We start from the raw sequence: 20,980 nt of genomic DNA on the forward strand, positions 1-20,980 counted from the left end.
GGGGACTCCCTGGAGGGTGGGGTCCAGCCCCTGTGCGGTGTATGGGCTTCTCTCTGCCCAGACTCAGGAAGGCTGGGGAGCTCATTACTTTTCTTCCAAGGCAAGATGACTGTGTGGAAGACCCCATTAGTCCACCTCTCCTTACAGCCTCCTCCCTTCCAAGTCTACCACTCCCAGCTCCTCAAAGCCTCTGGTCTTCCGCCTTGCCTCTCCCCACTAAATCCTGAACTGACTCCCCTCACTCTAGTAAACTGCTCTGTCAGCGGGTCCTTAGTGGAGGTGAGCAGCCTAGCTCAGCCAGGCCCAAGACCACCTGGGGAGGGTCCGAACCCTAGCCTCCCCTCGGGCCCAAGCCCCATCCCCTTCTCTGGCCTCTGACCAGCACCAGCATGGCTGAGTTCCCTAACCCACCCCAGGTCCCTCTACCACCACATTGTACTCAGGCCTGGGCTCCCTCACTCCCCCTTTCTCCATCTCACTTCCGGCTCACAGCTCTGCCCTCCTCCTTCTGCTAGGATATAGCATGGAGTCCCCAGTTCTGCTGCTCTCTGCCATCATACCCTTTCACACTGGCCCCCAGAGGAAAAACATGTGTGCCCCTACATACCTGTTTTCATGAAAATAAATTTTTTTTCATGAAAAATCTTAATGATTTTTTTTCCAGAAACAAGAATTTTAAAATATTATTGATCATTTTATTTCCATTAAAGCCAGAATATAAATTGTTTCAGATATAGACAAAATAGCTAAGCTTAAAATAATGTTGAGTTTGAATATATCTACTTTCAAATCTTTTTTTCAACTAATTTAATAGTCTATTAAAAATTTTACCATTAAAAATACATAAAAACATATATAGGAATGGATATTTTCCTTCTGCTTTGGGCTCTAATATATAGCTCAGCAGCGTTCTCTTGGATCTTGTCTTTATTTAAAATTTTCATATTTTGTTCATCATGGGTTTTTTGCAGTGATTTGTTTGTTTCTTTTTTTTTTTTTTTTTTGAGTAGGTCATGGGACTTGAACTCACAACCCTGAGATCAAGAGTCACATGTTCCACAGACTGAGCCAGCCAGACTCCCCTGCAGTAATTTTGAATTTAAAAAGTACTGCGTTAATAAATTCTTTATCTTGATTACTGAACTTTTTGGCACCACCTTACATTTTGCACCCCAGGTGAGTGCCTCTTTTGCTTCACCCTAATCCCAGCCCTGCTATTAGGTCCTAGCTTTAAGGGCCTCCAAGACCCATTAGCTTCTGGAGGAAGCCGGACCCTCGGGCTGGCACTTGGCACCTGCCCATTGTCTCCCCACCCCATGTCCCCTTTGCCTGCTCTTGCCCTATTGAGCTATGGCCCACAAGCCCTCGTTTCTGGGCCTTTTACCCCCTACTCTCCCTGACAGAATAAGCTTCTACCTCAGAACTCTGTCTTGATCCAAGATTATCCCTGTGAACGTTTCTCATGGCTCCTTTCCTCTTAAAGCCCTCTCCTGAGAGGCCCCAGTTGGTCCCATGCCCCCGGGAGCGCTCCTGCCATGCCAGGCCAGGTTCTTCTCCCTGGAAGTTTCCATCTTCCCATTGAAGTCCAGCCCAGCACTGGGCACTTCATAAATGCCCATGACTCGTGACAATGAACGCTTTTCCCTTCCCCACAAGAAAGGACAGCTGGGGCCTGATGCGAAGGTTTATTGCTGAGTCTGCATCTACCTGAGGGGAGTGTGGACTGTCCTCTGGCCTTGAGAGATGGAAGCCCCTGTCCTTGACATAGCATAAGTCCTGGCTCACGGGCCCCAGCGAGGACTTGGGGCTTGATGAGGAACTGGGAGCAGGGGTACAGGGACATGGGCCTCTGTCCCTGACAAAATTTGGACATGGCCTTCAGCTTTTCCTGCCAGGGAATGGGCCCTGAAAGGAAAGGATGAGAGAAGTTGCTTGCAGGGATGGGAGGATTACCTGGGTTTGCTTGTGCCCCCACCTGAGGTAGACCCCTCTGGGCCCAACCTGGGCCTCAGTCATGTCCCAAATCCTCTGCCTGGAGCTGATCGATGGAGCCGGACTCTGCCCCCAGCCACCCCTCAGGACAGTTTGACCATTGGCCACAGTGGGTGTCAACAGTACCTCCCTCAACAGACCATCCCCTTGGCTGGCTGGCCTGAAGTGCTGTGGGTGGGTGGGGGTGAGGTAGGACATGGATCGGGTGTCCAAGGATGGAGGGTGCAGAGCATGTGGGGGAGGGAGACAGGGGGTTACTCGGAGCCTGCTGTGTGGGGAAGGGTCCAGCTTAAATCTCTTCCTGACACCCAGGGGCTCCCAGGCATGCCCCCCACTCACTAATTCATTCATGTGGGAGCTGCATAGGCCTGAGTGGCTTGGACTTTGGACCCCTGAAGCTACTGAGAGGGAGTCACTGGCCACTGGGTAGACAGGTGCCAGACTTGTCACATGGAGGTAGTAAGGCTGGAATGGGCTGATGGTAAGCAGTAGGCCTGCTTGGAGGAGTGATCTCTGCCTGCCCCTCGCTCTTCCTGAACCTGGGAGGGAGGGCTGTTTGCTGAACCCAGACCCACCAGGTGAGTCATGGGCCCCCTGGGGAGAGAGACCTGCTGGAGATTGGTCAGTTGGGCACTGCTGAGTCACTGTGAGCTCTAGCTGTCCCAAGTCCTGCCTGTTCCTAGCTGGGGCTGGCTGTGGTGGGTCCTGGAGGCCAGTGCCGCCAGGCCGTGAAGGGCAGCAGTGGGGTTGGGGGCACTGGGCTCTGGGAGACACGGGGGAGGGTCAGGGCCTCAAGGCTAGTGGGGCTCAGGGTTTTGGGTGTGTGGCTGGTGGGACCACAGGCTGGGGTCCAGGAGTTCAGGGGGGTTGTGCTGATAGGCTCCTGTGGGCTAGGGCTACAAGGTGGCTAGGGCTACAGGGTGTCAGGGACACACATGAGTTCAGGCACCTGTCAACAGAGAAAAGGAAGCAAGTCAACACATCCTGAGCTCCAAAATAATTGGCCATAGGCCAAGAGGCACTGTTGGGGTGGGCTTGTAAGCAAGGACACCAGAGGGATGGGGCAGAGTCAGAAGGGATTAGGTGAGTGGGCCTTGTGTCCCTGGAGGGCAGGCTGGCAGTGGGGCAGTGGCATGGAGCCTGAGGGGCCAAGGTGGGGCCTGGGAATTGGGGGTTGGCACCAGCCACCAGCCGCGTGGGATGGGTCTGGAGAGCTGGCGCAGGACCAGATGACCTAGGGTGGGGTCTGCCGCAGTGAGGTGGGGTGGAGAGCTGGGGATGGAGTGTGAGGTATTGAGACCAAGGGGCAAGACAGGGGAGTATCCCAGCCCACGAGGAGCCTACCTCAAAAGAGGCCGCAGTCTTTGAGGTTTTCTTTGATGATGATGTCTGTGACTGCGTCGAAGACGAACTTGACGTTCTGTGTGTCAGTAGCGCAAGTCATATGGGAATAGATCTCCTTCACGTCGCGGCGCATGTTGAGCTCGAGGAACTGCACCTTGATGTAGTTGCCCGCGTCCTCGTACGTGTTGGGCCCTGTCAGGGAAAGGGGTGCTCTCCCTCGGTGTCCCCACTCCGTCCCGCGGCGGGAGAAGCGCAGGCCCGGATGACGGGGTTGGGGCGCCGCCTGGCGGTCAGGTGGCGGGGAGGGGGGTTCTCACCGTCGTAATCCGGGAAGCAGATGCTGAGATGCGCCTTTTTTATCTTCTCTGAGAAAACGTCCTTCTTGTTGAGGAAGAGCACAATGGACGTGGTGGCGAAGTAGCGGTGGTTGCAGATGCTGTTGAACAGGTGCAGGCTCTCGTGCATGCGGTTCTGAGGAGGACAGAAGCTGTCGGGCACCGGGTTGTGGGGGGGCACAGGCTGCCGTCCCCCTGGGGCCGGGGCCCACAGGCTCCGGGGCACCCGGGGCCATCCTGCTGACAGCCAGCTCCAAGTCAGCTTCCCCCACGGTCCCCCTCAGCGAGGCTGCTGGTTGTCTTGTGTCCTCGTTCCGACTGTTCTGGAACGAGTGTCCGCTCTCAGACCCTTCCCGCTCCCGCAGCACTGTCTCCAGCTTTCCCTGGAAACACTCAGGCCCTGCTTGGCACCCACCACTTCGTCGTCCTCCACCAGCACCATGTCGTAGGCGCTCAGTGCCGCGATGAAGATGATGCAGGTCACACCCTCGAAGCAATGGATCCACTTCTTGCGCTCTGAGCGCTGCCCGCCCACGTCGAACATCCTGGGGAGCAGTTGGGGCCTGAACCCGCGCTTGGAACGCCATGGACGCGCCCACAGGCATCCGCTTGCCCCCTAATGCTGGCCGGGGGGCACTCGGATGGGACTGGAGTGTGGGGTGTCTGAGGAGGGGCAGGGTCTCTTTGGGACAGGGCCTCTAACAGGGTCTGGGGGCGCTGCACTTGCAGCCACAGCCCCTGAGGGAGGGCCAGGGCGCCGGTGTGGGGTTGTACCGGAAGTGGAGGTCCTTGAAGGAGAACTGCGTCTCGATGATGCCTGTGGTCTTGACACGGGAGCGCAGCACGTCCTGCTCAGTGGGCACATAGCCCGGGGTGACCAGGCGCTCCAGGTCCGAGAGGTAGCTGCCAGAGACCGCGGGGTGTGGGTGGGTGTGGCAGAGGGGCATGGTAGGACCCCGCCCGCACCCCCCGCGCCCCGCCTGCGCTCTCACTAGCCCGCCGAGTCGTTGAGCTGGTACTCAGAGGCGCGTTCGAAGCAGGCCTGGATACCCGAGTCCTTCCACAGCCGCTGGATGATGTCCGACATCTCCTTGGGCATCGTGCCCTCTTCGATGGTGTCCGCCATGTGCATCAGCTTCCGGGCGTCGTCCTGAGGGTGGGGTGGGAGTTGGTGGTGGTGACCGTGGACTTGAGCCCAGTCTCGTGCCTCGAGTCCCCAGAGGCCCCGCTCAGCCAGTCTCCTTGCACACCTGGCGGGCAGAGTCTCCATACTGGATGTTGAGTGTGGTCATGGCGCGCACGATGGCGAGGATGGACTGCAGCGTGTTGCCGTAGATGATGGCGATGAACTCGAGGCACTCTTCTAACGAGTACCCATCCTGGTGGATGATCCTGTGGCCAGGATGAGCCGGGTCAAGGCCCAGTGGACCGGTGGGGAAGGACAGGCCCCGTGGGTTTGCCCACCCTCAGGGACCTCAGAATAGGCAAGGACACTCACTTCATCTGCTTGACAATGGTGCTCTTCCCGGACTCACCCGCGCCTGGAAGGGAAGCTCCGCCTCAGAGCTGCGCTTGCCACACCTCCCTACAACCCTGCCCCCCCACACCCCCTACCCCTCGCGCCCCGCCCCCCCGCAACCGGGCTTGGAAGATGGGGACCGGCAGACTCAAGGCAGGTACCAGTCCAAACCCCAGTTCCACCTGTTTGCCCCACCCCCCACCCCAAAGCAAGGTCCCGACACCCTGGAGGAAACACATTTCTAAATGCCAGGAGTGAGGAGGGGGCTGACAAGGGCAATCAGCGACCTCAGCTGTGTTGGGGAGCCTCCAAGACCCCTGGTACTTCCATTCTTGGTTGTTCTGAAACCAAAATAAGGAGAACCTGGAGCGCCACACCGTGGAATATTCTGGTACTGCATGCAGAGGATTATTTGAGCCGGGTCAACCCCCGCTTTTCAGGGGTTGTAGGGAGGGGAGTGTCTCCTAGAGGCTCAGAGGGAATTAGGGCCTTTGAGTAGGGGAGAAGACAGAGCTGACAGCCCCTCTGAGCCTGCTCTCGCCAGGGCTTTGGGTACAGTTAATGGGATTTCTGGCTTAGCCTCTATCTCCCTGGGGTGCTCTGGCTTGGTCTCTCTGCCCACATCCAGATGCCTGACTGGGTCCTGGAGAGCCTGGGGTGGGACCTGCACTGCCTCTCAAAGCTGCTCCTTCTTCCCCTTGTGGAAGGTAGTGACCTGGAGGCACTGCCTCAGTCTCACCTCTCCTCCCCTCCCATGGGACCAAGTGCTTGGCTTTATCTATTCTCCCGGGGTCTTAGTAGCTCTACAGAGGGACACCCTCTTTAGGTTTGCCCACAACAAAGCTCTGGAATCTAAGGGCCATTGTTTGTGGATCTGGATGGTGCTAAAGGATGCCCACGCCCAGGAGGACTGTTACCTCCTTCTTCCAAGGAAGCAGCCCTATTGTAGGGCTCCCAAGGAAGCCCCTTGTTCCTGACCCCTGCCCACCAGGGCTTCTCCAGAGGGGAGGGTGCCTAAGTCAGGGTCCCCTGGAGAGGGGTTCCACCGGATACCCAGCCTTGGGGAGTCAGAGTACTGCCCACCAGGGCCAGGGCTCCCACTCAGTTCCCTGACCTTAGGATCATTCTGCTTCCCAAGTAACCCATTTCACAGAAGAGCTACCTGCCTGCCCCCCATCCCTGCCTGCGACCTGGTGGCAGCCTCCCCACCTGGACCCACACCCATACCCAGAAGCAGCAGTTTCACGGTTCGAGCATCCTTCTCAGCATCTTCTTTGAGCTTCTTTTCCAGCTCCCTTGAGTGCTTCTCCTCAGCACTAGCCCCAGCCCCCATGGTCCCAGCAGCAGGTGAACAGGGTGGTTGGCTGGTTCTTCTAGATGGAGGGGATCCCCAGAGCCGGGAGAGCCGGGCTCAGGTCTCCCAACACCCTTCTGACCCCAGGACTGGCAATCGACTGGCTTTCCACAGACCTGTGCAGGCCTGGTGGGGCTGCTTAGTGGGATTTGGGGGCCAGGGGTTCCCAAGAGCCAATGAGAGACAAGGACAGGTGAAGCCAGCTCAGCCCCCAGCCCTTCTAATCAGGCTGGCGTGGCCCCAATCCCTCAGCTGCTGACTCTGCACCCCTCTCAATGAGCCCCAACCCTCTAGGAGAGACCATGGAGACAGTCCAGCCCCTGCACCAGAGCAGGGAGACTGGTTCCACAGGGTCCAGACTTAGAAGGGGGAGAATAGGACCCTGAACCCCTGGTGGGGGCAGGGAGGCGGGGCTGGGAGCAGGGAAGAGAGGGAGAAGCAAGCATGGAGCACCTGGGCCAGGCCCAGCACTGGACTCAGCACAACTCTCTATTTTTTTTTTTAATTTAAAAAAATTTTTAATTTTTAATTTTTTATAAACATATAATATATTTTTATCCCCAGGGGTACAGGTCTGTGAATTGCCAGGTTTACACACTTCACAGCACTCACCATAGCACATGCCCTCCCCAATGTCCATAACCGCACACCCCCTCCCAACTTCCTTCCCCCCAGCAACCCTCAGTTTGTTATGGTGGGGCGCCTGGGTGGCTCAGTGGGTTAGGCCGCTGCCTTCGGCTCGGGTCATGATCTCGGGGTCCTGGGATCGAGTCCCGCGTTGGGCTCTCTGCTCAGCAGGGAGCCTGCTTCTTTTCCTCTCTCTGCCTGCCTCTCTACCTACTTGTGATCTCTATCAAATAAATAAATAAAATCTTTTTAAAAAAAAGAGTCACTTATGGTTTGTCTCCCCCCAGTTCCATCTTGTTTCATTTATTCTTCTCCTACCCCCTTAAGACCCACATGTTGCATCTCCACTTCCTCATATCAGGGAGATCACATGATAGTTGTCTTTCTCTGATTGACTTTCGCTAAGCATGATACCCTCTAGTTCCATCCATGTCGTTGCAAATGGCAAGATTTCATTTCTTTTGATGGCTGCATAGTATTCCCCATTGTATATATATACCACATCTTCTTTATCCATTCATCTGTTGATGGACATCTGGGTTCCTTCCATAGTTTGGCTATTATAGACATTGCTGCTATAAACATTCAGGTGCACGTGCCCCTTTGGATCACTACTTTATATCTTTAGGGTAAATACCCAGTAGTACTGCTCTCTATTTTGTAAGCTCACACGGGCCCTGGTGAATGGGTGCCCACATCATCAGTCCCATTTTACTGACAAGGAAGGGGATTATATCCACACAGAAGGAAGTGGTTGGGAAGGGCAGGGTGACTCTGGACCGGACTTCCATGCTCTGCAGAGTCAAGAAGGAAGGGAGAACATTGCATTTGCCTCGTACCAAAGGCTGGACCTGACCTGTGCAGGGCCTCGACATACCTCCACAACTCCAACAGACTTGAGGGAGGGAGCATGCATGTCTGCTGTGTGTACATGGGTGTCTGTCCTTTGCTGGCATCAACCAAAGCAATGACACAACACGTTTGTCCATGTCTGCACTTGTATGTACACATGTGCAGTTGTGTCTGTGTCGGGGGGGCACATGTGTGCCTGTGCATGCCAGACACACGTGTGCATGTGTTCCTTTTTCCTCATGCACACACGTGCTGATGTGGAATAACATGTCCACGCGGGTATTTGTGTATGGATGTAAAATGCACACATACAAGTAGCACGTGCGTTAGTGTGCATGAGCCTGTGATTTTCGCCTCTGCATGTGTGCTTGTGCACTTATGCATGTGTATGCCTGTATGTGGGCACACTTGTGCGTGCCTGTGCCTATGTGTACAGGTGTGTCTGCATGCAACAAAGTCTCTGACGTGCAGAGCTGGCCATGCTCTTCCAGAGAACATTTTGCAGGCCTGTCGTCAGGTAGGGAAAATGAGTCTCAGAGCAGGGGCTCCCAGGGGCACTGAGGAGGGATGCATTTCCTGTCCTTCTCCTGATCTGTTCCCTTGGATACTCTGAGAGCTGCCTAAAGGCATTTGTAGGGCAGGCCTGCCTCAGCTGAGGGGGTCTAGGGTCTGCATATAGGTTCAGACGGGACGAGGAGTACTGCTGGGTGGAAGTTGTTCAATTAAGCCTAAAGCTCCCAGGCTCTAGAGTTCCCAACCTCCAATAGAAAGACCTAAACCCTGGGCTCTCAAGGCTCCCTCCAGAGACCCTGAGCCTTCTGGTCCGACTCTTCCTGGAAACCTGGCTGCCTTGTAGTCCTAAGCTCTGTTGCAGACCCAAGAGACCACGAGGGGGTGCCAAGGCCTCAGATCCCAAGCAGTGGAGATGGTCCTTAAGCCTGTGGGAAATGGATACTGGCTCCTACCAGAGGCTGGTGGCTTCCCATCTGCCCTATTGGGTCAGCAGGTCGGGTCTGTCCAGGAACAACAGATTATATGTCCCACCTTCAGCTTCTGGGTTCCACCCATCCTTCACCCTCCCATGTAGTAAATGGGCCCCTTGGGGTGGGGGTGGGGTGGCTCTGCAGCCCCTAGGGAGTTGGGGCAGTGCAGGAGCCCAGGTCTGTTATACCAAGGCAAATCTGGTTTCTGCCTATTGGGTTTATTTAAAGTGGGGCCATCCACTGTCAGTCCCCCTCTGGCTCCCCTTGCCCACCAGATATGGTCATAAGCCCTGCTGGTCCCACAGGCCTCCCCAGCTCTTAGCTCCCCCTGCCAGGACTTGACTCATTGAGTTTGGACCAGGGTCCCCAGCTGTACTTTCTCCTGTCCAGCAGCACCCCACCTGCCCTGACCTTCCCCACCTGTTGGACACTCGCTCATGCCAGTCCCTCTGCTGAGAGCTGGCTGGAAGGAAGCAAGAAGGATGGGAATTTTGTCAATTTTCAGGGTGGGGAGCAGCCAGACTGCGAGGACTGTAGCTCTGTCTTGCCGATACTGAGCCCTTAGTGTCTGCCACAAAGCCCACCACAAAGCCAGGTGAGAAACCAACGATCAAACCTACAAGTGAGCGAACGGAAGCTGAGCTTGCGAGAGAGGTGTGGGAACAGTGGTCAGGCCACGTGAAGGCGGGCAGGAAGGACAGAATCTGGATGTAGGCTGAACCCCCAACCTCCCTCCCCTGCCAAGGAGAAAAGCCAAAGTCCAGTCCCAGAGCCAGTGTTTATTAGCAAGATGGAACCCAAGGGCGGCTGTGGCCTGGGCAGCCGAGGGCCACCGGGGAGCCCCTACCCACCTACTCCCAAAGACCCCCAGAGCTATTTACACCCATCCTCTGAAGTGGTGGGCAGAAGGGAGCCCTGGGGGAGCCCCTGAAGGCCCCAGGCCTCCACCACTGCCCCCTCTCCCCTCAGCCCTGCCTGCACCTGCCCCTCTGCTATTCTCCCAGCCCCCAAGTCACAGTGGCCCAGAAAAAGCGAAGAGGAGGTAGAGTGGCCAGGCAGGGAGGGCTGGAAGTGTGCCCCACCCAGGCAGGGCTCCTTTGCTCCTGTCCCCAATAAATAGAGAATAAATACCTGGGAGGGGGCTGGCCTTGACTGAGTGTCCCCTCCCAGGCAGGGGCCGGCCTCCTGTGACGCCCCTTCTTCCCGCCTCGGAGTGCCTCTGAGCCCCCACCCCCCACTCCCAGTCTCCGAAGCAGTCCTCGCCTCCGCATCTGTCTGCACTGGCGGCACAGCTTGAGAGCACATGCTGGCAAAGGTGAGCAGTCCGTGCCCTGTCCAGGGGCGGCGTGCTCCCTCCCCGCGTCCTGTAGATCCCGGCGGTGGCAGCCAAGCAGGTAGACTCCCAGCTGAGGCTGGGGACTGTGTGGTCCTGGCCTGGCCCTGCCGACGGGCTGGGCCTGGCTGGGTGGGCTCTGTTCTCTGCCGTCTCTGACCAGCATGGGTCTCAGTTTTGGACCGTGCTGCCGCTGAGGCAGGCTATGTACAACCCACCAATAAATACTGTCTTTGCAGGGGCAGGGTGTGTATAGAATATAGATATTTTATATATATATATTTATATATATATATATATCTTTTATATTAAAAGGGACGAGGCCGAGGCCGGTCCATCGCAAGGCTCAGGCAGCTGGCCTCATGTGTCCGGCGGGTGATGGCGGCGGTTCCGGGGCTTCTTCTGGTCCTGGGGTTCAGGAGGCCTGGGTGCACCTGGGGCCTCCCTGGGGCTTGGGGGCACGTGGCGCCAGTAGCCCTGGCAGTACTGGTGGATGAGGCCCACTTCGGGCTGGGCCAGTAGCTGGGCCAGCTCCTGGTAAGGGGGTGTGGGGAGACCGGCGCCGGGGGGCGGTGGGGCGCTCGCCGCTGGCGGTGGGAAGAGGGCAGCGTGGACGGCATCCCGGCCCAGGACATGCAGCTGCACCCGCGTGACGACATGCTTGAAGTTGTTCTCGGTGGCCGTGCAGGAGTAGAGGCCACGGTCCCCGGGCTGCAGGGCGCGGAGCAGCAAGCCTTGCTCTGTGCGCAGGAAGCGGTCCTCGGCACGAATCTGCAGGAGCAGGGAGCCGGGGCTCAGAGCTGTGTGACCTCCCTGCCGCCCAGCCGGCCCCCGGAGCAGACCACCTCTGTGGCCATTCCGTGGAAGGGGCCCCCGTGTGGAATTTCCACGTAGCAAGAAAAGCCCATAGTAAGGTTCCACATACATCTGACAAGGGCATCCGTACGCTTTTTCATTTCAGGAGGAAGGATGGGGAAGAGATCCTGTACAATGAGAGAATGCTCAAGCATAGCATTTCTTTTTAATGGGATTACCCAACTGAAGTATCCTTATAGAATCTTCGCATAGGGAGGGGTGCCCGGAATGCATTTCCATAAAACGAGGGCCCCTCCACGGAATTCCCACATCGTAGAGCTTGAGCGCATTGACATTTCCATGCCATGGGGTATACACCTCCAGCGGAGCACACGAATGGGATTTTCATGTAAAGAGGCAATCTCTTAAGTGGTTTCCATAAAATACAGAAATCCTAGCATTTCCATATAACTCGATTCACCGAAATGACTTCCACACAGGAAGGGGAACTTGGAAGGGTTTTCTTAGAATGGGGCTACCCCAGATGGGCTCCTAAAGCACTTTCCACCTACGTGGCCTTCCTACTGTGCAGGGACTCCCGCACCCACAGCAAGGACTAGGGGGTGGAGGAAATCACCTCACGGCGCCGGTCACTGGGGTCTCGCTGAAATAGCCACTTAACAGTGGCCTGGGGCGAGCGAGGCTGGCACTCGAGGAAGGCCGCGCTCCCTGCCACACCATACTGCACAGACTCCACCGTATTCTTGTTGGCTGTAGGGCAAGAGGGCACAGCGTGAAAGCAACATTGCCTTGGGCGGCCTGCAGGCCGGCATGGGGCAGGGGCTGAAGGGCACACACAGGGGCACCCATGCTGGAAGAACGCAGGGCTAGACCATTGGGCATCCACTCCTTTCTTGAGTGGGTGGCTAAGGACAGCCCATTGCCAATTCCCAAGCCCCCTTACCCCCTGGGTCATGTGAGAGTCCTTCCAGCAGTTGGGGGGAGCGGGGGCTAGGAGCAGCTCCATGGGCTGCACAGGGCCCCATGCTGGCACAGCACACTCACCGTTGGAGTTAAACCCACGGCACTGCCTGATGGGGTTCCCGTGCCGGACATCCTGCCGCCGGCTCCGCCTAGATGAGGATAGATCCTGATCAAGTATTTTTTTTTTTTAAGATTTTATTTGTTTTATTTGACAGACAGAGATCACAGTAGACAGAGAGGCAGGCAGAGAGAGAGAGGGAAGCAGGCTCCCTGCTGAACAGAAAGCCCGATGTGGGACTCGATCCCAGGACCCTGAGATCATGACCTGAGCCGAAGGCAGCGGCTTAACCTACTGAGCCACCCAGGTGCCCTTGATCAAGTATTTTCAAGAAAGCTGTGCCCCCTGCCCCAGGTCCCTATACCCCCAAGACTCTAGGAGAGAAAAGTCTCATCTATTATTCCCAGGGTACTATCACATCAGTCACCAAACCCACAGGACAGGACCCTGGGTCTGGTGGCTCAGATTTCAAGGGCTAAGGGGTCCACACCTCTTGGAAGATGCTGTGTAGCGGGAGCAGGACTGGCCATCCCAGGCACAGTAGGGGTCCCGGGCGAGGCAGCAGTCGGCACAGGCAGCCCCATACGCCTGGCAACGGTGCAGGCTCAGGTGGGTGACACCCACGGCAGACGCCACGTATAGTTGTTGCTGAGGGCAGGGGAAGGGGCGTGTCAGTTCCCTCCCCACAGCCAGCCCCCATCAGGAGCCAGCTGGGTTCCTTGCCTTCCCGTTCAATGCCTCAGTTTCCCAATCCTTGTGCCAAGGGCATGACCCCAAGGAAGAACAGGCTCCATCCCTAAACCTAGCCCACCTTAGCAAAACTTACTCTCTTGGAAGAGATGGTCATGGTCTTAACAGGTGCTGGCTCCTGGAAGAAGACAGGGATTACCTTGGGGACGGGGGGCCCCTTCCCTGCCCCCATCTGGAGGGAGGTCTGAGGTAAGGAGCTGGTACTAAGGAGGGCCAGGGTGAGAAGAACAGGACTGGGTGTCATACCCATACCCACCTTGAAGACCTCTACCTCCTCCAGCATGAGCTCCTCCATCTCCTGGTCATCCTTGGGCAGCACAATGACCTTCTGCACTGTCCCGCGGTCTGGAACGGGCCGGGCAGGGCCTCAGTGGGGCTGAGGACGCTGGGGAAGGGGTACTAGCCTCAGCCCCTTCCCCCACCAGGTTCCAACCCCCCAAGGGCAGTGGAGCAGAAACTCTGTACCAAGGTTGAAGAAATTCCCCCGGATGAAGGGGCCCGGGATAAGGGTGAGTGGTCACAGCTGGGGTCTGCCCCTCTCACCCCAGACGCTCATTTTGGGCACTGCTGAGAAAAGGATGCTGGAGGTCCTCCTGTGTGGAGGGGCTGGAGGTGTGGTGGGCACACGTGTGCATGAGAGCATGTATGGTGGTATTTGGACCCACGTGTCCTGCAGGTGTTGGCCACCTGTTCCCTTTTTCCTAACCCTGCATGGGTCCCCGGGTACCCAGTTTCCCTGCTGTCTCCACCCCTTGTCTCAGCTATCCTGGCTCCAAAGGATGGTGGTAGCAGAGTTGACCTTGGCGAGCCTGGAGCAACCCCCAGCAGGGTAGGTCTCCCACCCCATGGATCAGCACCCTCCGCCCAACGGGCCCAGCGTGGGAGGGTCTGGGAGCAGCAGTGGGTACCTGTGCCCAGGAAAAGCACCTCATAGCGCCCGTCGGCTGCATCCACCTGGTCCACAGCGACGGTGGTGAGCCTGTAGGGTGCGCCTGTGCGGACAACCAGGGGCCGCCTCTGGAGAGGGTACACGGCCTGGTACATAAGCGGGTGGCTGCGCATGAAGTTAATCACTTCATCAGGGTAGTCCTTGGTGGACTTCATGGATGGCGTGAAGGTTCCTCCGGGGCACTGCAGGCACGTGATGAGCGTCAGGCCCAGCGGGGGCTTGCTGACCCCCTCAGTTCCAGAAGAAGCCTCTCCTTTGTTCATCCCCAACACATCCACCTGCTCCACTCCTCAGGACCCCCATCCGGGCTTTCCACCCCCCTCACCCAACCTCTCTGAAGGCCCTGCTCCAGCCGAGGTCCCAAGGTCCCACATGGCCAAATTCTGCAGCCACCTTCCTGGCCTTGTGTGCCATGACCTTGTGGTGGCATTAGGCAGAGCTGAACACTCCCTTCCCAGGTCCTCATGCCCCATCCTACTGTCTCCTTCCTCCAGTCTGCCGCCCACACCCATGGGCGCCTGCTGGAGAGACCATAACCCCAAGTTCCCTTAACACTCTGAGGGTGCTCTGCCCTGACCTGGTGCTTTTCCCTTCTGCCTGTCCACCCCTGCCCAGCCCTCATCTCCCTGGCCACCACTAATCAGCTCCGCCAATGCCAGCTTGCCCTGCAGGTTTGCCCCCCTGCAGGTGTGGCTCCCAAGCAGCCACACCCAGCCACTATCTTTCTTCTGGGATCCTGGCTGGGTTCTTCACAGACTGGTGCTGGGCAAATAATGATTGGTTTCATTTTGTTTTATTTATTTATTTTTTAAAGTTCCCTCTGTGCCCAACGTGGGGCTCAAACTCATGACTCCGAGATCAAGACTTGTGTGCTCAACCAACTGAGCTGGCCTGGTGCCTGTGTTTTGTTTGTTTGTTTAAATTACTTCTTTTTTTAATATTTTATTTAGTTATTTGACAGACAGAGATCACAAGTAGGCAGAGAGGCAGGCAGAGAGAGAGGAAGAAGCAGGCTCCCTGCCGAGCAGAGAGCCCAATGCGGGGCTTAATCCCAGGACCCTGGGATCATGACCTGAGCCAAAGGCAGAGGCTTTAACCCACTGAACCACCCAGGTGCCCTGTGTTTTGTTTTTTAATGTCAGCTTTATTTAAATGGATATATGGGGGGGCACCTCAGTGGCTCAGTTGTTAAGCGTCTGACTTCGGCTCAGGTTATGATCCCAAGGTCCTGGGATCGAGCCCCACACTGGGCTCAGAGCGGGGAGCCTGCTTCTCCCTCTCCCACTCCCCCTGATTGTGTTCCCTCTCTCATTGTGTCTCTCTCTGTCAAATAAATAAATGAAATCTTAAAAAGAAGGGGGGGGCACCTGGGTGCCTCAGTGGGTTAAAGTCTCTGCCTTCGGCTCAGGTCATGACCCTCGGTCCTAAGATCAAGCCCTGCATTGGGCTCTCTGCTCAGCAGGGAGCCTGCTTCTCCCTTTCTCTCTGCCTGCCTCTCGCCTACCTGTGATCTCTGTCAAATAAAGAAATAAAATCTTAAAAAAAAAAAAAAAAAAGTGGATATATGGTAGGTTTTTGTGTGTATATGGCCTACCTCCCCTGCCTAGCTGTGAACTCTGCAATGGTGGGGCCCACATCTGCAAAGGGGCTACCTCAGAGCAGGCCTCATAAACAGAAAGGAAAGGGAAAGGTGGAAGAAAGGTGGAATGACTGGGGCCCTCACCGTGCCGGGCCGTGGGTAAGGCATCTTCCCAGAGAAGGGCATCCACTGGTAGTTGGGGCCCTCCTTGTGGGCAAAGGGCCCATTGAAGACCATGCGGATGTCAGCCATGGAGTAGACGCACACGGCAGAGCCTCGGAACACGGAGCTGTGGGCAGGGCCAGCTGCTGCCATGGGCAGGGCAGACCCTCCGCCCAGTGCCCCTCCCCAGCCTGCCCCCAGCCCCTAGGCCACCACCAGGCTAGGGACCTCCGAAAGTCATAGCCCCCCCAGAGCAGCCAAGCCCTGCTGCCACCGCCAGCCCCCGCCTCACCCCGAGGAGGTAAAGACAGCATAAATGACGGGGTTCCTCACATCCTGGGTCTGCTGCACAAACACGTCCTCTGGGGGGAGAGGAAGACATTGGGAGGGTGCATTCCCGAAGAGCCCCAGGACCCTGTCCGCTCCTGCCCAGGTGGCCAACCAGAGGGGCCCTGACCCCACCCATCCAGCCCCCACCCCTCCCAGAGCAGCCAGAGGATCCGGCGAGCCTGCTGGGTACTCACGGAGCTCATCAAAGTGAGTCTCGATGCCATCCTCCCCGGGCACGGAGCACACCAGCCGAGCCTTCAGGAACGTGCTCCACTTGTTCACCAGGCAGCAGTGGCCACCGTCGTCGTTCTGCGGGCAGGGGGCAGGGTCAGATTGGCTCTCGCACTGAGACCCTGCTCGAGCAGGGCTGCTAAAGCCTGCAGCGGGTGTGAAGAGGGGCAGCGCGGGGGTGGGGGGCGGGCAGCGGTAGGGGGCCTGCGGGCGCGTACCAGGCAGATGCGCCCGATGCGGGCGTACACCGCTGGGCTCTGCGGCGCCTCGGCCGACCGCTCGCGGAAGAAAAAGTAGAGCTTGTCGTCGTTGCGCTCCGCGCTGTCGGGGATGAGCTCCGCGTGGATGAAGGAGGGGTCTGCAGGCGGGCAGGGGTCAGCTAGGCAGGCACTCCAACAAGGCCTCTCTCCCCCCACAGAACCCCTGGCCAGGTACAGGCACACCCCCCACTCTAGCCCCGACGTGCCACCTCCCCTGCCGCAGGCTGTAGAGGGGCCAGACCCCCAACGAGGGCCCCCTGAGGATCCTGCGGGGTTGCAGACATGGGGCATCCTGGGGTCTCATGGGCCGCCCTCACCATTCAGCCACCGAGAGTTGTACTGGTCCGTGCGCATGGCCGTCTGCTTCCCCAGCGTGCGGAAGATGGCAGCGTCGGTGCCCATGAAGTCAATGTACACACCGGCATAGAGCTCTTCGTCTGTGGGCGGGCGGGCGGGGCAATGCCGTGACCTCGGGGGCTGGGTCCTGTCTCCCCCCTCAGATTCTCCAGGGCATGACCGTCGCACCAGTGGGGTGCTGGTCAGGGCTGAAGAACGGCCTCTGGGGACTGGGGTTAGCAGTGATCGGCTCGGATTCGTTGCGGGAGCCGATTTCTGTGGTATAAATGCTCCCACCGGTGGCGGCCTTCACGCTACTAAGCCGGAGGCACTGCACGTGGAGCTGGGGAGAGCCGGGGAGAGCCGCCCACACCGCCGTATAGTCTTTCTACCCCACAAATACAACACATGTCAATAACCTCAAGAACAAAGATAATAATAAAATGTAGTGAAATAATGGGGCGCCTGGGTGGCTCAGTCGTTAAGCGTCTGCCTTCGGCTCAGGTCATGATCCCAAAGTCCTGGGATCAGGCCCTGCATGGGGCTTCTTGCTCAGCAGGAAGCCTGCTTCTCCCTCTCCCACTCCCCCTGCTCGTGCTCCCTCTCTTGCTGTGTCTCTCTCTGTCACATAAATAAATAAAATCTTGAAAAGAAAGAAAGAAAGAAAGAAAATTTAGCAACCATGCAGGCTCTGACATACCACTCTGTGTCTTCCTTCTAGACGTACCCAGGACAGGCCCTGCTTTCCCCCATCAGACCCCTAGTCGGGGAGCCACCATCAGGGTAGGCAAGAGGGGGAAGATAACAAGATAACGTCTAACCCCTGCCCGGAGGTCTTTCCCAGGCTTGGAGGTGGCACAGTGCCCAGGAGTTGCTCTGAGGGCACACTGGGTCCAGCAGCCAGCAAACAGGCAGAGAACAGGGCCCAGGGCCAGGTTGCCCAACTTGGGGGTAGGGGCAGCAGCTGCTCCTGAGGCACCAGATAGGACTCCTCCTCAGAGAACTTTTCCCTAACTCTCCTAGACACCTGGCCAGACCAGAAACAAACCTTGACCCCCTAGTTGGTGAGGGAGTCAGGACTCCATCTGTGTTCCCCTGTGGGACTCTCCCGGCCTCCCAGACACACTAACATGTATGGAAACACCCCGCCTTCTGCGGCTCCCAGTACAGACCAAGCTCATCTTCTTTCTCAGACAGCCTGGGGAAGACCTTTGCACAGCCCGTTTCAGGGTAGGATCTGGCCCCCTTAGTACTCCCATCGGAGGGGCTAGAGAGACTTTCACACCACCAGTCTCTTCCCTGCAGCTCACACCAGGCTCTGGTCCTTACCCCGCCCCCTGCTGGGTATGGCCCTATGGGAGGGTTCAGGGGTGGCATGGTCACAGTCTCTGCCATGGGGAAAGTGTTGGTGCCACGCTCCCTATTCCAGAGGCAGAGGCCACCCACTACGGCTATAGAACCAGGATGGGGTAGTGGCACTCACTGATGAGGGCTGAGGCTGTGTCCAGCTTGGGGTCGTACGGACACTTGCCCTTCCCTGACTCGAGTCTCTCCGGCTCCAGGTAGAAGATGTAATCCTGCAGGGCAGAGGGGAGCTCAGCATTGTCCAAGCTGGTCCCGCAGCCAGGAAGGTTAAGGGTCATCATGTCCCCAGGGTAAGCGCAAGCCCGCTGGAGACACCCTGAAGCCATATCTCTCACTCCCCAGATATCCTTGGGTTTTAACTGTCCAGCCAGGTCTTCCTGGGGAAGGGTCATGATGCACATTCCAAGGAGATGATTCCTGGTCCCAGGTATCAGATAAGACCTGAGAATCAGGGGCTAAAGCCCCCCCATGCCAACTGGGTCAGGGAAACTCTGGTTAGGGCCCCTGGGGTCAGAGAGGCTGGCCACTGTGGCCACCTGTCCTGGGTCAAGATGGAGCTGCCAACCTGACCAGGGCAGGAGGTACTCCCAAGGGCCTGCGGCCCTGACCTTTGTTGCCAGGTCCCATCAGGCCAAAGGGCCCTGAGGGTACTGTGTCCCCAGACTTTATGTCCTACCTGGGGTCCTCAGGACAGATGAAAGGGCCATGGCCTTTCCCCTGCCCTTCAGCAGAGCCCCCAGTTCCCCATGTCTCCCCAATGAGTCAGGAGTTGAGAGGTCCAGCCCAGACTACACGGCATTCACCAAGCCCTCCGTGCCTCCCAGCCCAGCCCTGAGGATGCCAGCAGAAAGGCTGATAAGGCGTTGGGACCAGAATGAGCTCATGGGGAGAAGGGAGGGGAAAGAGAGGGGCGCAGAGGCAGGGAGGAGGTGGCAGCAAGGGGCAAGGATGGTGATGGGAAGGTGTACACAGGCCCACTTCCAGTTACGCTCGGCACACATGACTTTCTGCGCACATGGGACTGCACACACAGCTCAGCACACACCACCATCAGCACACGGAACCCGCCACTCACACCCTGCGCACACATGCGGTCTGAGCCATCCCACATTTCTGCACTCCCTGCCACAGACACACATGCTCACGTGTCCACTTGCTCTCACTCACCGGCAGCCCTGGCTCCCCTGCCCGCCCCTGCCCAGCCCCAGTTCCCCAAGTCCCCCTCTGGCCCTCCTCCAGCCCAGTCCCAGTTCCTGACTAGAGGGCAGACAGCTCCGCCTCTTCGGCCCCAGGGGAGCAGAGTTTCCAGCCGGTGGGTGTGCAGGACACCTGTGTCTGCCTGTGACCCGTGCAGGCCTGGGGCATGGACAGGAGAGAGTAATATGTCAGGCCACAGACATGTGCCATGTTCAGACCCCGGATGCTGACTAAGGTGTATGTGGGAGAGCACAACATGTGCCCACATGTTTTTGTTGCTGTAGGCTCATGCCTGTGTACACATGTGTTCTGAGGTCCAAGGTTCTCTTTGCACCTGGTGGCTTCATGATCTCCTGCCTACAGGGACTCATGGACTGACACCAAAGCCAGCTGGGAATGCCTTCGGCACCTGAGGGCGCAATGTGGGGAAGGAGCGGGTTGGGGGGCCCAGAGTCGAGGAAGACCCTCGGAAGGCTCGCATGGGGTGGGGGCTCCTGGCTGGCAGGTCAGGTCCAGGGGTAGTTCAGCTCAGAGGCAGTGCTGCCTGGCAGGGGCCTAGAGGGCTGAGTCCCACCTGGCGTGGGGCTGTGGGCGTCGGGCGGAGGGCACCATCCGTGGCTCTGCTGCCTCGGCCTCTCACCACCTGCGTCTGGGTCCAGGGCGTAGCCTGAGAAGACGAGGAACAGGGGTTAGAGCCGGGGGTGGCCGGGGCTGGGGGAGCGGGCTCGGGCTGCCAGCCTCTCACAGTGCACACGCCAGGAGCACACATGAGCGCCCGGGCCCCCAGAGCACACATATGCCCTTGCACGTGCACACATATGCACAGATTGGCACGCACCCACACACACATGTCCCTAAGTCCACTCACTCTCACACACATCCTACAAGGTCACACCAGCTCACACACATGCCCACATGGAAATGAGAGAGGGCAGAAGCGGGCAGGGCGGGACGGAGCTGGGGAAGGGGCAGCTCTCCTCCCAGCCCTGTAGCAGAAGGGGACCCCGGTGTCCAGCCTCCTGATGCTGAGGCCCCCGCCAGGCCCTCTAGGTTGGCGGCAGGGGCACGGTCCACAGGCACAGTGCTAAGAGGTCTGGGAGTGGCTGCTCACTGAGGCCTCCTCACAACCTGTGAGAAAGGCAGCTGTTAGCCCCATCTCCAGGTGAGGGAGTGAAAGGAGTCACTCACCCAGGGTCCCTGGGCTGGGCAGTGGCAGGCCTGGGGCTCAAGCTCAGCCTCCCATCAGAGCCCTGGCGTGTGGCTACTGATGGGGTGGCACGGGGCTGGGTCGGGTGCGGCTCACCTGGGCTCGGCGGCCGCGGTTGACATAGGTGCACATGGGGTTGTAGGCACCGGTCCCACACACGTACAGGTGCGTTCGGTTCCAGGGCTGGATGAGCCTGACGAAGTTCCCGCACTCACCCTGGGGAAAGCCAAAGAGGTGCCCAGATGCCTGCCCGCCCCACTGCCTCCCCGAGGTCCCCTGCCTCTCACCGCCCCCCTCCGCCCAAGCACTCACATTGCCATCCTTGCCTGAGAGCACACACTCCTCAATGCGCTGTGGGGAGGCTGCCCAGTGGATCTGCCAGAAACGGGGGTCAGAGGGGGCGGCTTGCTGGACAGGGCTTCCAGCCCCCGGGCCCCA

General features: G+C 58.1%; 2 protein-coding genes and 1 long non-coding RNA gene across 6 annotated transcripts in view; 1 reads left to right on the forward strand and 2 right to left on the reverse strand.

Moving 5' to 3' along the window:
* The first annotated feature begins 884 nt into the window (after positions 1-884).
* LOC309849896 lies at positions 885-4,170 on the forward strand. The gene is made up of 3 exons (XR_014303977.1): positions 885-2,570; positions 3,707-3,783; positions 4,037-4,170. It is a non-coding gene; the product is annotated as an uncharacterized lncRNA (long non-coding RNA).
* GNAT1 (G protein subunit alpha transducin 1) lies at positions 2,577-9,662 on the reverse strand. The gene is made up of 8 exons (XM_082702928.1): positions 6,418-9,662; positions 5,170-5,212; positions 4,922-5,063; positions 4,664-4,821; positions 4,446-4,574; positions 4,087-4,216; positions 3,654-3,807; positions 2,577-3,528 (listed from the first exon to the last, which is right to left on the reverse strand). The coding sequence occupies exons 1-8, from the start codon at positions 6,521-6,523 to the stop codon at positions 3,338-3,340; spliced, it is 1,053 nt and encodes a 350-aa protein (XP_082559054.1). The 5' UTR covers positions 6,524-9,662; the 3' UTR covers positions 2,577-3,337.
* A 103-nt stretch (positions 9,663-9,765) lies between these two features.
* The window catches only part of SEMA3F (semaphorin 3F), a 30,102-nt gene continuing 18,887 nt past the window's right edge, over positions 9,766-20,980 (reverse strand). For 2 of the 4 annotated variants that reach the window (XM_082702845.1, XM_082702846.1), the window contains exons 4-18: positions 20,855-20,917; positions 20,639-20,758; positions 19,910-20,002; positions 18,257-18,350; positions 16,755-16,874; positions 16,396-16,535; positions 15,909-16,255; positions 15,599-15,743; positions 13,835-14,057; positions 13,183-13,271; positions 13,003-13,044; positions 12,667-12,824; positions 12,200-12,267; positions 11,772-11,905; positions 9,766-11,110 (exon numbers count right to left, since the gene is read on the reverse strand). In XM_082702845.1, the coding sequence (XP_082558971.1) occupies positions 10,700-11,110; positions 11,772-11,905; positions 12,200-12,267; positions 12,667-12,824; positions 13,003-13,044; positions 13,183-13,271; positions 13,835-14,057; positions 15,599-15,743; positions 15,909-16,255; positions 16,396-16,535; positions 16,755-16,874; positions 18,257-18,350; positions 19,910-20,002; positions 20,639-20,758; positions 20,855-20,917 (2,247 nt within the window). In that variant the 3' untranslated portion in view covers positions 9,766-10,699. The remainder of the gene's footprint in view (positions 11,111-11,771; positions 11,906-12,199; positions 12,268-12,666; positions 12,825-13,002; positions 13,045-13,182; positions 13,272-13,834; positions 14,058-15,598; positions 15,744-15,908; positions 16,256-16,395; positions 16,536-16,754; positions 16,875-18,256; positions 18,351-19,909; positions 20,003-20,638; positions 20,759-20,854; positions 20,918-20,980) is intronic. The other 2 variants (XM_082702847.1, XM_082702848.1) reach the window with 2 other exon arrangements.

This window comes from Mustela nivalis, assembly GCF_964662115.1.
Source record: "Mustela nivalis genome assembly, chromosome: 1".
In the NCBI taxonomy this organism is placed as follows: domain Eukaryota; kingdom Metazoa; phylum Chordata; class Mammalia; order Carnivora; family Mustelidae; genus Mustela; species Mustela nivalis.

Bases quoted from the DNA above. Each gene is read 5' to 3' on its own strand.
- GNAT1 (XM_082702928.1), bottom strand. From the start codon at position 6,523: ATGGGGGCTGGGGCTAGTGCTGAGGAGAAGCACTCAAGGGAGCTGGAA. The intron at 4,217-4,445 runs GTACAACCCCAC...ACTGCTCCCCAG, and splicing joins TTCAAGGACCTCCACTTCCG to GATGTTCGACGTGGGCGGGC. The intron at 3,808-4,086 runs GTGGGTGCCAAG...TGTCCTCCTCAG, and splicing joins TGGTGGAGGACGACGAAGTG to AACCGCATGCACGAGAGCCT.